Genomic DNA, 16,639 nt, shown 5'->3' with positions numbered 1-16,639 from the left:
ATAAACTTTTTAATGCTACTTTTTAATATTGATTATTAATTATTATTATTAATATAAGTACCAAAATAATTATCAGGTCTAGCAAAGAAGCATCTTTTCTTCTTACAAAGCTATGAAAATCACAGATTTTTTTGCAAAGAGGGCAAGAAAGGATTACAGTAAGAGTGGCAGGTAATTTATCGTCACTACTGGGCTTACAGATCACATGGGTAGGGTACTTTTTACTGTTTGTGTGGATGACCATGTCTGTCAGCCACCACCGAAGACCATTTTTGACCCAGGAAAAACCCCGACTCCTGAGAGCAAAATGGAAATATTTGCATGACATTAAAAAAAATGTACAGACAATACACCTGTGAAATGTGCAAATTGAATTATGCACTTTCCACGCAGCAGCTCACCTGTCCTCCGCTATTTTTCAGATGCGCTTGTAATATCAAATTATTGCATATCAATATAAATAGTATTGCCTCATCCTTTATGGTTTATTAAAATACATATAGATATATTGTACAAACTCAATATACCAAGCCCTACGACAAGACACTGCCACAGCCCACAGAAAGCAGACACTTTAGCAGCACACGGTCAAATGTCTCACAGATGACCTATTTGATTATCCCAAAGTTGTCGCAACTCCTGCAAAGCAAACCGGTATGTGACTGCGACACTGGAGCCGCAGAACCCGCAGGGAAGCATTTATCTTTCTCTCGGTCTCTTATGCACACAAACAAATGACACAGAATAGAGCTTCAGCTTGCCATTTAGTCCGCAGTGATTATTGCGTAATGAGCCGTGCTTTTCCTTGAGTCCTCCAGATGGAAAGCAGGGCTGAGCACTGGAAGGAAAGCCCTTATGAATGTGGGATTACTAGACCTCTGGCAGGAACATAAGTTGCCTACTGCTAGAACCACAATTCTCTTAAACCTTTATTTTTAAGGCTGGGGGAAATAACATTAATTCTTGTGAATAATATTTGCTGTTTAAGACATATATATAAACTAAGGTTTGTGCCACTGATACAGACTACCGATTTCTTGTCCTCATTTTTTTGTACTTGTGCACAAAAAGTATTCTCGTCGCTTCATAACATTAAGGTTGAACCACTGTAGTCATGTTGACTATTTTAATGATGCCTTTACTACTTTTCTGGACCTTGAATGTGGTAATTACATTGCTTTCTATGGGAAATAAAAAACCTCTCAGATTTCATCAAAAATATCTTATTTTGTATTCCAAAGATGAACAAAAGTCTTACGGGTTTGGAATGACATGAGGGTGAGTAATTAATGACAGAAATTTCATTTTTGGATGAACTAACCCTTAAAAAAAAAAAAAAATACTCAAGGTGTCATCAAGTACATGTTCTCATTTGATAGAAAACCTTTAAAATTGCAAAGAAAATAGATTTTGATCATGTTTGGATATTCGTATGTTAAAACACTGCTGAGAAAACCCCAGAAAAAGTGATGCAATTTATTGATTTCTTTTGTTATTCGTGCTTGACATGATTACGATTAGAAATATATGACAGGTCATAAATTCAAGTTAGGTTTAGTTTTTAAGGATGTTTCAGCACTGTTTCAGCTGTGCGCTCCTATTCTATGGCTCATGGTAAATCAAGATCCATCAATCTGAGCGATCAATCCAATCCAAGCACACTCCAACTGTACAACAGTGTCCGATTGGTCTCCACATATTGTCCCTACCCACCAAACCCGAGATCCAGTTTCCATTGGTTGAACTTTCAAATGAAAACACTGTGTCATGACACAGCGACATATGCAATCGGATCACGGAAGTCCGATAGCTTTAGCTATTCAGCATGTCATGTCACTCTGTGAGGATTTTCTCAAGATCTACGCATCATGTTATGTTAAGTGTGGGCTCGTTTAAATCAACTTGCTCTAAATAAAGCTGCAAGATTTATTATGGTCTACTAATGTTTTGCGAAGTTACAAAGCAGAACGTGGAACAAACATCTGGAAATAACATCGTGGAACATCTGTATACTGTTTACATGCGAGTTGGTTTTACCTCATCAAATAGGGCATATGTCAAACGTCACATGACCAAACCGGAAAACTAGTCTCACTGCATCCGCTTGTCAGAGAAAGTGTTAACAGCAGTATGAACTGACGGCATATCTATGGACTTTTAAGGTGATCAGCAAAACGTTAGTGTGAAGAAGAAAAATGAAAAAAACTTTTAAATATCAATCTAACTATGCAGGGGATATCAGTTATGCTCATTTTAGCTCGCTCCTTTTAAGTTATCTTGAATAAAACAGCTAATTTTTTCATGAAGCACATACAGAAGACCTAAACCGGAAGCGATCTGATCTGCTTTACAGAATACAGAAGTTAGATTGCGCATAACCCCTATCGTGATCGGTTCGTGAGATTGTCTCCCCAATTGAATCATGTGATTATTGGGCGATACAGGGCTGAGGCGGATCAATCGAAGCACTAATATGAACTATATAAAATGCACAGCTAAATGATATTTATTAGAAATTAAATTAGAAGTTTTTTTTATTAAAAGTTGTTATATTTTTTAATATTCTGTAATTGTAAATAAATGACAAATAAGAACAATATGATAATTAGGTGTTTATGCCTGGCTTTCAATTCTATTGTTGTGTTGAATGGCTATAGTTACTTATTTTTAGCCCAGAAATAATAATAAAATCCATCCAGTACTTAGAAAAATATAAATAATAAAATTACAGGAACTGTATTTTAAAAAGAGAGGAAACAAACAGGCATTTATGTAATCCGGGAATTTTTATTTTTCATTCTAAAATGTATAATGATTGTTGCCCAGCACTTATAAATGAGACCTCAGCACATGACCAAAACGGCTATGTTAAAATAGACTAATGTGATGGCACAAGAAATCTACAGTGTCCTACATTTAGTTCTGTCAACACAACACATAAAATACTGTCTTTATGTTGTTTCCACATTTATTTGGATATTCAATGTTAGGTTTGCTTAAATCACAATTAATTACAGAAACCTGTGTGATTAAATATTTTTTAGCAATTCACAGCATTTCGTATTGTGTCATTTGTTTTAGTTTTTTTCGTAATATAAACACATCTAAGTAAGACCTCATCACACAGCCAAAACAGTAATGGTAACATACACATTACTGTGATGGCACAAGAAATCTACATGTCTTTAGCCAACATAAAACAGATGAACTAGGTCAATAAGTACAAACAACAAATAATATTCAAAAATAACAACAAACATCTCCAGAGGCATCTCCATAGCAAGATTATAATGTGACTATTGTGGGCCAATTCACAGAAAACACCCAGCGCTTTTGAAGAGCACATGCAATAACCTCAGGGCCCTTAGACAGATGACAAGAAAGAGGGAGGAGCAGTTGTACATGGCTCTTGGAGCAAGCGGATTTAAATAGTCTTTTAAATGATCAATGGTCACTAGTTGTGCGCTGTGATGATCGTACACTCTCAAAAAACCTAGAGAAGCTATTAATGTTAACATTTGACCTCTTGACATGCTCTATAGCTGCACCTACAGTAACCACTACACAAGACATGAAACACTCCAACAAGATACTGGGCTGCGTTCAGTGTTTAGGGTCACACGAGACTGTTTTCATAGTGGACCTTGAGCTAAACATAACCCAGGCTAATTATCCAAATTACGGCTCAATGACCTGCATGTGCTGGCAAACCAAACAGGACTGACTGCACGGTCTTTATTCAAGGCATAAGGTCAGGGGGTAAAGCTCCCATTTCACATATGATACTGCAAGGCTCGACAATAAGGATTGCCCAATGACCTGGGGCGAGCATGAAAGACGCTCTGGACAGCTGACGGAACGGTCACTGTCCCAATCGGGCCAGTGCTGTATTATCATGAAAGTTTATCAATTACAGATGTTTTTAAGCATTGCCAATTACAATATTCTAGCGCAAGAAGATGCGAAAGAATATGATACGGCTCAATTCGGTATTTGTGTGCCGTGTGAGAAGTTTTGTGTGCACACATTGGAAAGCCGGGTCTCAGACAGCGCACGAATACGCTTGAACGGACAAATTCACACAATTTTTTTTTTTTTAAATTTAAATCGTGGCTGTCATAACTGTTTTATTCAAACATGCATTAAATAATGAAGAACATTATAATGAATATGTAACGGTGCATAGCTATAATTATCAGAATGCTGCTTTCTAGAGTTCACTTTTCTAGCTGACTAATGAGTTTGTGGTCACTGAATGTGTTTTTCTGAGGTGAATGTGACGTTACGTGGGGCCTCAGTGATCCTCCAGGTGGGCCACGAGATAAATTAAAATTAATTTAAATATATTAATATAATTCCTTAATTTAATTATTCATACATTACATTTAATAAATTAAATTAAATTAATTAAAAAATACATCTAAAACAAGGCAACACCTCTCTCGTACGTATTCTGTGATTGTTTCGGTTCAGCCCAGGCTGTTTCTCATCGTGCTGCTGTGAAATACAGACTGAACGGTGGCTCAAAACGTAAACTCTCTCAGTTGGAAAAAAAAAACCTGTGTTGCTAAAAAGGTTTTGATGGATGACGATAGTAATGAAGGTAAAGACGATTACAGTGACATACAGCAGTCGTACATTAGGTATGCGCGAGTCCGCAATTATTGATGCGCAAACAAACCGTGCATGCTCGCTCTCGACTCACTGATCGCTATAACATCGTATTTCTGCATGAACACAGTTCAATATATTCGCTGTTGTAAAAATGTATGTACTGTGAATAAGAATAATAATTATAATAATAATAATAATAATTCCTTACAATTATATAGCGCTTTTCTGGGCACTCAAAGTGATGAAGCCAGTCAGTTTATGGGGATGATTAGAAGGCCATGATGGACAGAGGCCAATGGGCAAATTTGGCCAGGATGTCGGGGTTACACCCCTACTCTTTTTGAAGGACTGTGAGTGTTTTATAACAGATGCTCACCGAACAAGCGTGTTTTGGAGAAGTTTGAGAGGATCAGTGATGTTATATGTGTTAAACGTAAATTTTGAATGGCTCCGCATAGTTTTTAAATTCAGTCCTTTGATATCTCCCTGTGGTCTTATTTGGTATGGCAGGTTCACTTGTGCTTATTTAAGTTACTGTATTACTGAGCAAAGTAAGTACTTTTAAGTTGTAAAGAATGTCTGCAAAGTATAATTGCAAAAATAAAGGTTTAAATCTATCTTGATTTTCTTCTTTAAAGAAATAATAATATGGGGTTGAAAAGTAATAACACTAAAATACAAATGTTTTTGTGAATTAAAAACAAATTGGGTTTAGGTGGGCCGTGCCGTGTTGATTTAGAAAGGAGGTGGGCCTTGGCGTAAAAAAGGTTGGGAACCACTGGACTAGACTAATCGATTCTTAAGATTTAAGAATCGATATTGGTTCGTATAAATAAGAATCTATTAAAATCGAGAAATCAATATTGTTTACCCAGCCCTAGTTTTAATGTAAATCAAAGTACAATAAATAAATAAATAAATAAATAAATAAATAAAATCACTCACTGCTCTTGACTGAATAACTTTTGTAACTTTAATAAGGATTAAGTTTAGGGATGTCCCTAGCCGATCTCAAGGATCTGTATAGGGGCTGATTAAAATTTTTTTCATTGATCGGTATCGGCTATCATAATCTTTTATTTTACGTTAGCTGTCATGTAGGTGTCGTGCAGTAGGTGGTGGTAAGGTTTGCAAACCATCATTAAAAGGAAAAGAAGCAGCTCAAATGTGCCTGTGTGACACCTGAGGTCTGTTCTAGCGAGTCACAAACACACATGCGTTCGAGCTTCCGTGTTTAGCATATTTGATGAAACTTTTTGAAAGGAATCACCTAAAAAGTCATTTATTCACTGTTTATTTTATCGCACTCATTGAAGCAAAGCATGAGAGATCACTTCCGTCATCAGAATGCGTTTTTTGACCTCAATAACAGGATGTGCAGGGCAGTTGGACATAGTGGTGTTTTAGAGGTAAAAAATGATATAAACACTGTTCGGTTTGTCACACAAACCGATCGTTTCGTGTCTTAGGACATCAATGTGTCGTCACAAGCCACAGGGTTTAATTTGGATTTGTCTGTGCATGTTTTTTTTACTCTTAAAGATGAAGTTCACACTGACACGCATTATTCGACTGACAGACGGCAACGGTTGGAGTTAAAAATCATCATTTGTGTTCTACTGAAGAAACAAAGTCACCTACATCTTGGATGCCCTGGGGGTAAGCAGATAAACATCAAATTTACATTTTTGGGTGAACTATCCCTTTAAATCCTTCATTTTGTTGCAATTATTCTGCTTATTATACATTTAAAATACAAGAAGTTTATATCACTAGTCCCATTTTCTTAATTGTAACTAAAAATATAAACGTCCACCATATGTGTAGGACTTAACCCCTACCGCCTCAGTGGAAATCTCATCACATCATGATGTGGTTACCTTGCCCTTTAGCTGCACAGCACAAACAGACAGTCATAAGACTGAAAATTAACCTCCACAGGCAAATCACTGACCCTAGAGCAGGACATCTTTATCTCAGTTTTCTTTCAGACACACTAGACCACAGCCAGACCAAAATGTATTTTTATATTATACATTTTATTTGAACAGTACACCATTTGAGTGCACAAAAAAATTGACTCTAATTGGATGCGCTACATTTGAAACCATTGTAAAATTGAAGCCAACCTCCCATCATTTTATAAAAGCAACATGCCACATGAGGCTGTCTGTTACAGTAAATTTACCAAGCATTAAAGTGTTGGTTCACCTAAAAATTAAATTTCTGTCATTAATTACTCACCCTCATGTCGTTTCAATCCTGTAAGACCTTCGTTCATATTCAGGACACAAATTAAGATATTTTTGATGAAATCCAAGAACTGTCCGACTCCTCCATAGACAGCAATGTAATTATCACTTTCAATGCCCAGAAAGGTAGTAAAGACATTGTTAAAATAGTCCACGTGACTACAGTGGTTCAACCTTTGAAAGTCAAAAGCAAAAGACGTCGGACTGCGGAGTGGCTACATAAGTTGAAATCTACAGGTAATGCTAATACACACTTAATACATGTAGTCAATGCTGATGTTGTTAACATTGAACAATTTGAGAACAAAGTATAACAGTAATAATAATTTACAGGGTTTGGCATGATCCGAGCTAGTGATCGTTAGATTTAATCACCGTTGTCAACGTGATTTATTGAAGGCCTAATGCTTTTTTTCCTCACTTACTTACTTGTTCAGATTACATTTTTCAGTGAAAATTCTTTTTTTTTAACCTAATGCAATTATAATTACATTAAAAAAAATCTATTATATTTAAGAAAGGTATGCAGCTGAAATAAAGGAGTTGAAATGCAGTTTGATCACTGCACACCAAAACTGCAATAAGCATTTGATAAATACTGTGCATTTCATAAGTTATCGTAACTATAAAATCTTCAGCAGTCAGAATGATGGTTCAGTGACAGTCCTGTAAGCCCCACACAATGAGCAGTCTTTCTGCTGCCAGGACATCTGTATGGTATACTGAGATCACGCTGCTGCAGGCAACCACCGCGTGATACACAATGTTCTTCACAAAACTGTGAAAATATACTCATTCGAAAGCCTGTTCAAATATGCCATCTCGAAACTTACGTAATCCACTTATGTTGAAAAACAGAGAGCAGAGCTAACCAAGAAACGATCTACTTGCGCACACTGCCACAATACATGCACAAATCAATTATGCAAGTATGCATGGTGTCGTCTGCATTCGGTCTCTTCCTCTATCAACTTTTAGTCCACTGATGTATTTCTAATCATTAAGTATTTCATTCTCATTCATAATGAATATTACTTCTGCCTACACGCCCATTTAAAACACTAGTAATGTTAACAGAACTGGTACTTCAGGTATAGTCAATACTATAATCTGGAGCACAGAAGACACACATTTTTGCCATTCAAACTGGCATCATGGCAAATACTGAAGTAAAAATCACTTGCTTTAATGGAATTCCTAGACAAACACTGAGCTAGTTTGGCTTAGTTCTCCCACAAAGACAGGAAAAGGGAGATCTACATGCTTCCTCTGTTTGTTTGCCATGTGGACATCCAGAGACAGAGCCAGACTACTAGAAGCAGTGTTGCCTGGGCCAGAAACAAACACACAGAGACACTGTTCTGATGTATACATGTGTTTGGCACCCCACACAGAAAGGTGAATACGTGTATTGGTCAAGGCTCCACAAGAATGCTCATGACGCATTATGCAACTCAGAGTATTTTAAGATACAGTGTGGTTCATCGAGACCAGTGCTGTAGCGTGTGGATGCACAACTCCAAAACTAAAACACATTGCAACAATCACTGCAGTAATTATTTTACCACAAGGGAAAACATTTCAAAGCAAACTGGTGTTTTACATTATAGTAACAATAGTAGCAGTAAAGAGCAACTCTTCTCAAAACGGAGAATCATTCTTCTTCCAGTTATGAAATCACAGGCACTGACAAGAGTTAACTGCCTTCCTCAGGGTATTCCAGCTAGGCAAGTGCAGAGTTTAGGTGCAGGTCGAGAGGTCACACAATTTTTCTGAATGTGCTTATCGTGTGTGGAAAATGGCTCGTTCAGCTCTAGGGTCTTCGACTTCTACCACAACAGCTCAAAACCACTGATGTGCATCACAGATGGCCCATTCTACACTTGGTCTGTAGAAAAACAGCTTTTAAAGGACTGAAAATGCATCACCTTCATGTGAACACATCACATTATATTCATCACATCAAATGCTAAAGTGTCTTGTCCCAGACAAGAGCGAAGAATTACCTAAATCACCTCAACAGCATTTCACTCACATTTGTGACTAAAAATAGAGGTGTGCAAACTGTAAAATGTACTTAGGAGCATGTGTACGAATAATTTGTGAAATGTAAGGTCATAAAAAGTCTTGAATATCTTATATGGTAATATGAAATATCTATCATTTTCAGAGGTCTTAAATTTGAGGAAAGAAGAACAGGAATCGCGATGCAGCCTAATCACGTTACAATCACGTTAAACTTCAAGAGGGCTATGATTTCAATAAATAAATATTAGCGTTCACTTTGGAGCTGTTGCACATTCTACAAGCTTGCGGTTTTAGAGTTCACAATCAATGAATATCGTGCATAGATAGTTTATCCGGCGTAAAACCTGTGCCAAATCCAATGTCTGTGTGCGGATAATTCAGATAAAGTGGACCCTGCAAATGAGCGGAAGTAACACTAGGGGGAAAATAAATGTATATTATATATATATATATATATATATATATATATATATATATATATATATATATATATATATATATATATATATATATATATATATATATATATATATATATATATATATATATACACACACACACACACACACACACACACACACACATATGCGACAATAGATTGCTTATGATCTACTGTTCTTTTGGTGTGTATATTGTTATATTTTGTATATGGTCGTAAGAGTGCATATTTTATCTCTCTATTTTCCAGCCACTTTATAATATACACCTTGCTAGTACTGGGTTAGACCCCCTTTTTGCATTCAGAACTGTCTTAATTCTTTGTGTCATAGATACAACAAGGTGCTGGAAACATTCTTTAGAGATTTTGATCCATATTGACATGACATGTCGCAGTTGCTGCAGATTTCTCGGCTGCACAGCCATGATGCGAATCTTGCGTTCCAAATATAAAACTTGTTGAAATGTTTTCAGTGTATTCTTTTTGAACATATTTAACTCATTTTAACAAAACCGTGATAATGATAATCGTGATAATTTTGATCACTATAATTGTGATATGGAATTTTCATACCGTTTTATCCCTAATGAACCCACTCACTGTCATGTTCATACACAGGACAAATCAAAACATTATCCTGAATGTGTGTGAAAACATGTAAATGTACTGAAATGTGTCTGTGCATAAATACAATGTGCAATCAGTGCATCTAGAGCGCTCATACATGATTTGTTTGCACATCAATATAACGGACTCACGCGTGCTTAACGTACGACTCCTGTACATCACCGCAATCGTCTTTACTTTGCTTGCAGCTCTCATCCATCAAAACTTTACTAGCAACACGCTGGTTTGCTTTATCCAGCCAAGAAACAGTTTGCATATCATCTGGCCATACAGCGGTGGGATGTTTCGACGTTCCGTTCAGACAGGTACAGCGTGATGCGGAAGGGCTCATGCTCTTCAGATACAATGACAGAATATGACAGAGAGTTTGTGTTTTAAAGCAAAACACTGGAATGAATCATTCTCTCTGCCATCTCTGATAAAATCAGCATGGACTTTTAAGATCATCTAACTGTGTGACGTAAATTACGTTAATGAAAGACAACTCATTTCAGCATATGTGCACGTTCTCTGAGAGACTGTTTCTCAGCGCTGTCTGAGAGATACGCAACATGAAGCCTCTGCTCATAGAGCGCATGAGGACTGAACTGAGTGCTTTTTGCCACCTAATTGGGCTTGAACAGTTAAACAGACATAACTGTGTGTCAAAGTGACCATGTATTTACAAGAAAACAGAGCAATTTATGTCTTAAGTGAAGGTACAGTTGAGAAAGACAAGGCTAGAGTATAATGGGTTGGTGCAGTCTTAAAGGGACAGCATCCAAATTTACCTACTCCATTATTAACGTTATTAAAGGGGACATCGGATACAAAATTCACTTTTACATGGTGTTTGGACATAAATGTGTGTTGGCAGTGTGCGTACACAACCACCCTATAATGATAAAAATACACCCAGTTTTTTTTTTTTTTTGAATCCCCACAAATCATAAGCACTTTGTCAGATCAAGCCGTTCTCAGATTCTTGGCAAAGTGACGTAAATTTGCACAGGCCCCTCCCACGACTCTTGACGGACACTGCCGTTTTAGCATAGACCCGCCCTGAGTGAGCTGTAAACAGACCGTGCAGGTGTAGACAAGAATGACTTCCTAAGCAACTGAGGTGTTTTGTTATTGGATATAAGAATGAACATAGCAGTCGTCCTTTACTCTCGACATCTGAGCCGCTGAAGACGCAGTGGATTAATTTTGTTTTTGAAGGGAATGCGACCCTGGATCTACCTATATGCGTTTATGTCTGCACTAAAAAGTTTATGTTTTACTAAAAAGTTCCTGAAGGATGGATAAGTACCTCCAGAAGAGGTGAGTAACGTTATAGATTTTTTTTATGAATCTTTGCAAATCGCCTTTCCTAATTATGTGCTAGTTAGCAAGTTCCATGATGAGTGCAGCTAAAGTTAAAGGCCAGTTCACACCGCACAGATAAACGCCAACAAACACGTCTGTTGGAGTTTGTTGGATCAGGACGCAGCCTCCAAAATGAGACACAGCTAGTGTGATACCCCTGTCGGCATCTGTTGCCGTTGGTCAGAGTTGTTTTAACCCGACTGAACATGTTTAACTGCGTTTGTTGGGTCGTGGAATGTCTGAGCACTGTGGTGATTTTCCAACAAATGACAACAAACTCTTACGTAATCTGACCTGGCCACGAACCGTTGCCATGATAATGAGGCAAGTCCCTTGCAAAGACTGCTGTTTGATCGCGCCGGCGCCTCACGCACACACAACAAAGCAAACGTGACATCGCAACTTGTTCATTATCAAAATAATACAGTCGAACAAACATATGTCGTATTTCTATTTAGAACCTTCTCACTGTAATTCACAACTGCATGTTTATAATGAACAATGCATTAAGGCAATTGTCTGAATGAATGGGGAGTTCAATGCAATACCTGCCAAATAGTGTTTACAGCCCCCTCACGGAAGATAGGAGTGGGGTGAACAGTAGCGCATTATCATTTAAAGGGACATGCACCAAAACAGCTCGCTGTGAACAAAGCTGTTTTTGACAAGGTAAAAAGAGTGGGTTTTTTTTGTTTTGTTTTTTTACACAAAAATTCTGAAATTTTAATCAAAGTATGTTATAGACTTTTCATGAAGACCCTAAAGAATAATACTAACTTGTGGAAAATTGGCATCCGGTGTCCCCTTTAAATGATATGAAATTCTGAAAATTATGAAAAAATTTGATATCATAAAAACCTTATTTAAAGCAAAAATAACTATCGTGATCGTGATATATATTGTTATCACGATATAAAATTACTTATATCATGATATACGATTTTGGTCATATATTTTTATTGCGCCCCTAAAGTTATAAAAGTTGAATTTTTCAACTTAGGAGCACGTGCTCATTAGGAAAAATGTCAGCATCAAACCCTGCCTGTCATTCAATCACAACAGAAGTTTTCAGCTACATTTGTAAGCATTAACCGGTCAACTTTTTGGGACTACCAACATGCAGTAACACAACGACGCAGTAAATGATGTATGCAGTAACAAAATCAGAGACTGTCCCTTCATTGAAATTTGATCACAAGTGGTCATAAGAAGCATTTGAAATGCATTACAAATGGCTCTCTCTCGGCTGACCACTTGTGATCAGATGACCAAACGAGATAGACAAGTTCAGGACAAAAAGGACCTAATATAATGAAAACGTCACATTAGCTGACGACGTAGTGCTGAATAAATTAAACCACTCACTTTCTAAGAATAATCCACATCAGATTCTAAGAAACGAACTGCAAGTAACAAGCTTAATTAGATTGAAGATTAGAGTGTAACTCTCTAAATTGTGAGCTGTGGCAAGGTTTCACTGTCCTACTTAGTGCAGACACTTGCACTGCTGATCCAATTACAGTCTACGAGCTGTCATGTGCTTAAACTCCCTGCGTGGCCAGACAGGAAGGACTCTCCCTGACTGAGACTACGACAGAACAATGCAAACAGGAGAACAAAAGACAGAAAGATTAAGAAAGAAGTTCCAAAGATGAGAAACAATAATCATCAACAATGAAAGATCTCTATATACATTCTAAATGTATTACCAAATTTGCAGGAATAAAATACTTTTGATGGAACTGGAGTCTGCAATAAACAATCCAAGTCACACTTCAAAAACAGCTCCATCTGGCACAGTATCAGGCTAAAAAAAATAATTCAGGGGACATGCGAGGCTGCCCTCCAACAGTTAACACAATTAGCACCATTCACTGTGATATGTACACAACAACAGATCATTTGATAATTTCCAAGAAATCTTCAACAAAGAAAGAAGAAAGATGGCTGTTCGGCTATGTTCTGTTTGGAGTCGTTTCTACCTTTGAGGGCGGGAAGCTTCTGCAGTTCCCGGTTCTTGCTGAGGTTGAATCGTGATGAACTCTGTCGACGCTCCTTCTTTACAATCTGTGGCCCACCTGAGTACTTAATTTTGTTGAGCTGAGTGGGAGGTGGAGTGCTGTTGCTCGGACGCTTGCTGGCTGTCTGCTGTGCCTGGGAAAAAACACAATGTTCAGAATCAAAATGGGCACATTATATCATTCTATGCAATTACACCACTTTTGGTCACAGAAGGTCAGACTCCAGTGCCTCATGGCAAACACAATCGAAGAAACAAAATAATGCAACAAATAAGAAAAAAAAAAGAAAAGAAAAAAACCCCGCAATCCTGCATCCAGAGGCTGGGGAAATACTCATTCTGGAGAGCATTTTATTGGAGAAACATTTGGATACACCCTCAGTGCGTGCATCTTCTAAAAGTGAACGCCGACTTTAGAAGTACACTAACATAAATGACCTCAAAAATAACATTAACAACTCCAATTTAGACTTTAAAACAGCTGACTTCACTGTCAAGAAAGTGTACCTGTTAAGTTATATCTCTCTTGCCATTTCACTTGGTCAGCAGGTATTTCCTCTATACCTTCAATGACAGTTTTGTTTACACTTATATACATATTAAAACTTATTTATTTATACCTGCATTATATGTTATAACTGATTTACAATATTGTTAGGAAGTATCTACCAAACAATACAAATTTAAGTCAGCTAACTGCATCACACCTCAGTGGGAAGAAATTGACTGTAATGAGCTTCATCTGAATATATTTACAGAAATTACTGAGAAAAGCAGGGAGAAAATGAAATAAAATTAAAAATAACTAACACAAATAACTTAGATACTTCTGTTTCTGAATAAATAAAGCAGATACTGATGTCATAAATCACAAGCATGACACCTGTAAATTATTAATCTGTAATATAATTTTGTCAAATGGATGATGAAAATAACTTGAATCCAAGGAGCTCTAAAATATTTTTTTCTGAACCTAATGACAGAATCAACTGAAGTCCTGCCACCCGCACTTCATGTGTTGGCGACTCCATTGCTGTAGATCATCTACAAATGTTAAATCCAAAAATAAAATATTTAGGTTACAATTGCATTGGTCTCAAAAGAAAAAAAAAAAAAAGAGATTGACTTTCTTATTATCATCATTAAGACTGAATACATGGATTCAATATAATGATACACATCCAATTTCTTAAAGGGTTAGTTCACCCACTTAGTTCACCCGCTTTCTGTCCCTCCATTGAAAGTGTATGTACGGTGCACTGTCCATGTCCAGAAAGGTAATAAAAACATCATCAAAGTAGTCCATTTGACATCAGTGGGTTAGTTAGAAGTTTTTGAAGCATCTAAAATACATTTTGGTCCAAAAATAACAAAAACTATGACTTTATTCAGCATTGTCTTCTCTTCCGGGTCTGTGTATATCCAGTGACGTTGCTCCTTCTTCTTCTTCTACGGCGGTTGGCATCAAGCTTATTGGTGCATTACCGCCCCCTTCTGCTCCGGACAGTGATGCTGATGACGTGTTATGTAGTGCGCCTGAGCTTCGTTTACAGTCTGAGGGAGACACACGCTGTATTCAAGCTATTCTACATTGTTTGTATTTTGGTATTGCTATATTTTTTAAAATGGTGCGTAGGTGTGCATGTCGCGGATGTCCTAATCGCGTCACAGTCCGGAGCAGAAGGGGGCGGTAATGCACCAATAAGCTGGATGCCAACCGCTGTAGAAGATATATATCTTAAACTGTGTTCCGAAGATGAACGGAGGTCTTACGGGTTTGGAACGACATGAGGGTGAGTCCTTAATGACATAATTTTCATTTTTGGGTGAACTAACCCTTTAAGAAATTGGATGTGTATCATTATATTGAATCCATGTATTCAGTCTTAAAGTGATAGCAACCTATAAATAACTGCTGCTGACTAAGTCATTAATGTTAACCAAACAACAAAACACAGCTTTTACAAAGATTAATCGATATTTAATTTATACAGTGAGAACACTATAGTGTTATTTTACATTTAGGCCTATTTATTACATTTCTGTACCTGAATACACTACAGTTAGATCTACAGTTAGTCACTTTATTTGTAACTTTATTATATTGTATGTATCTATGCTTGTAATTAGTGTATTTGATTTTGACTGTTCACTTGCCTTTCAATAATGTTTGAAATTTATTAGTTAGGCTAGTAGTTTTTGCTGTGGTATTGAAGTACTTAAAGGGCCTGTTTACACCTGGTCACTTCATGTGTTTTTACTGATCACATAGCTATCAGATTTATCAAAATGATTCCACTTGGCTAAATAAATGTGTCTACGCAAAACGGATATAAATCCGATCTTCAATTCCAGCGCTATATGCAGATTCAATGAAGTTCACGTCACCAAAAGCAACAAATATGAGCCGCATTTTATTGATCATCAGCTCATTTCAAAATCAGAGACCGCAATAAGAGAAACGTTGGTTAATATCGACCAAAGACAACGCAGGGAGGAGAGCGGAGAAGCACCACCGTCATTGCCTTTACAGTCGGTTACATATGCAGCACGCGCTATTGTGCTTTCAGTGCGCAACTCATCCATGGCTGTGTATCACAAACACAACATTTACTTATTTTTATGTCAAATTCAGAAGTTGTTACTGAACATGGCCTGTCAGCATTGCGATTCTCTTTGTATACACTATATTTCATAGATGTCACATTTAAATGCACTACATTTAAATGTTTTATTCAATTCGTTACTTTATATTTATATAAAGTAATACTTTTTATATATTATGTTGCATTTTAAATTAAAACTTAAAATAGACAAAAACAGGTCTATTTTAGGTCTCATCTTTTCTTTCCTTTTAAATCTTTTTACAAGGAATCCCTCAGGTCATAAAGAACTTTGTAAAGCCACGTGTTGACTGTGTAACAGAAACTTTAAAATGCATCTATGGTGAAATTACTAGTTTTTCACGTCAATACATGTTTATTTTAATGCGAACAATGCGCTGTCGCTTTAATTTAGCGCTGTGCAGCACAGCAAAAATAGACTGTGCATAAATGATCGCTGCAAACGTAGGGAATGCACTGCCGGACTGCATCCGTGTACAGTGTGAACCCTCTAATCCGTTAATGTTGGCACAGAAAAAAAAAAAACGCACCGCATACGCACAAAGTTTGTATAATCACCTCTGAAGATAGTGGGGGTCGCGAGTCACTGGCATCATTATTTTGGGGGTCGTGGGCTGAAAAGTTTGGGAACAACTGTCCTAGACCACCTCCTGAAGTGGTTTGAGCGATCGGATTTATATCTTGAATG

General features: G+C 37.1%; 1 protein-coding gene across 4 annotated transcripts in view; it reads right to left on the bottom strand.

Annotated features, from left to right (window-relative positions):
* LOC125277200 (serine/threonine-protein phosphatase 2A 56 kDa regulatory subunit delta isoform) overlaps nt 1-16,639 on the bottom strand; it is a 69,825-nt gene that overhangs the window by 28,234 nt on the left and 24,952 nt on the right. For all 4 annotated transcript variants that reach the window (XM_048205534.1, XM_048205535.1, XM_048205536.1 and 1 more), the window contains one exon: nt 13,290-13,461. In XM_048205534.1, the coding sequence (XP_048061491.1) occupies nt 13,290-13,461 (172 nt within the window). The remainder of the gene's footprint in view (nt 1-13,289; nt 13,462-16,639) is intronic.

The sequence above is a fragment of the Megalobrama amblycephala genome, linkage group LG10 (genome assembly GCF_018812025.1).
Source record: "Megalobrama amblycephala isolate DHTTF-2021 linkage group LG10, ASM1881202v1, whole genome shotgun sequence".
Taxonomy (NCBI): Eukaryota; Metazoa; Chordata; class Actinopteri; order Cypriniformes; family Xenocyprididae; genus Megalobrama; species Megalobrama amblycephala.
The sequence above is the reverse complement of the archived record's forward strand: the minus strand, read 5'-3'. Positions and strand labels throughout refer to the sequence as shown.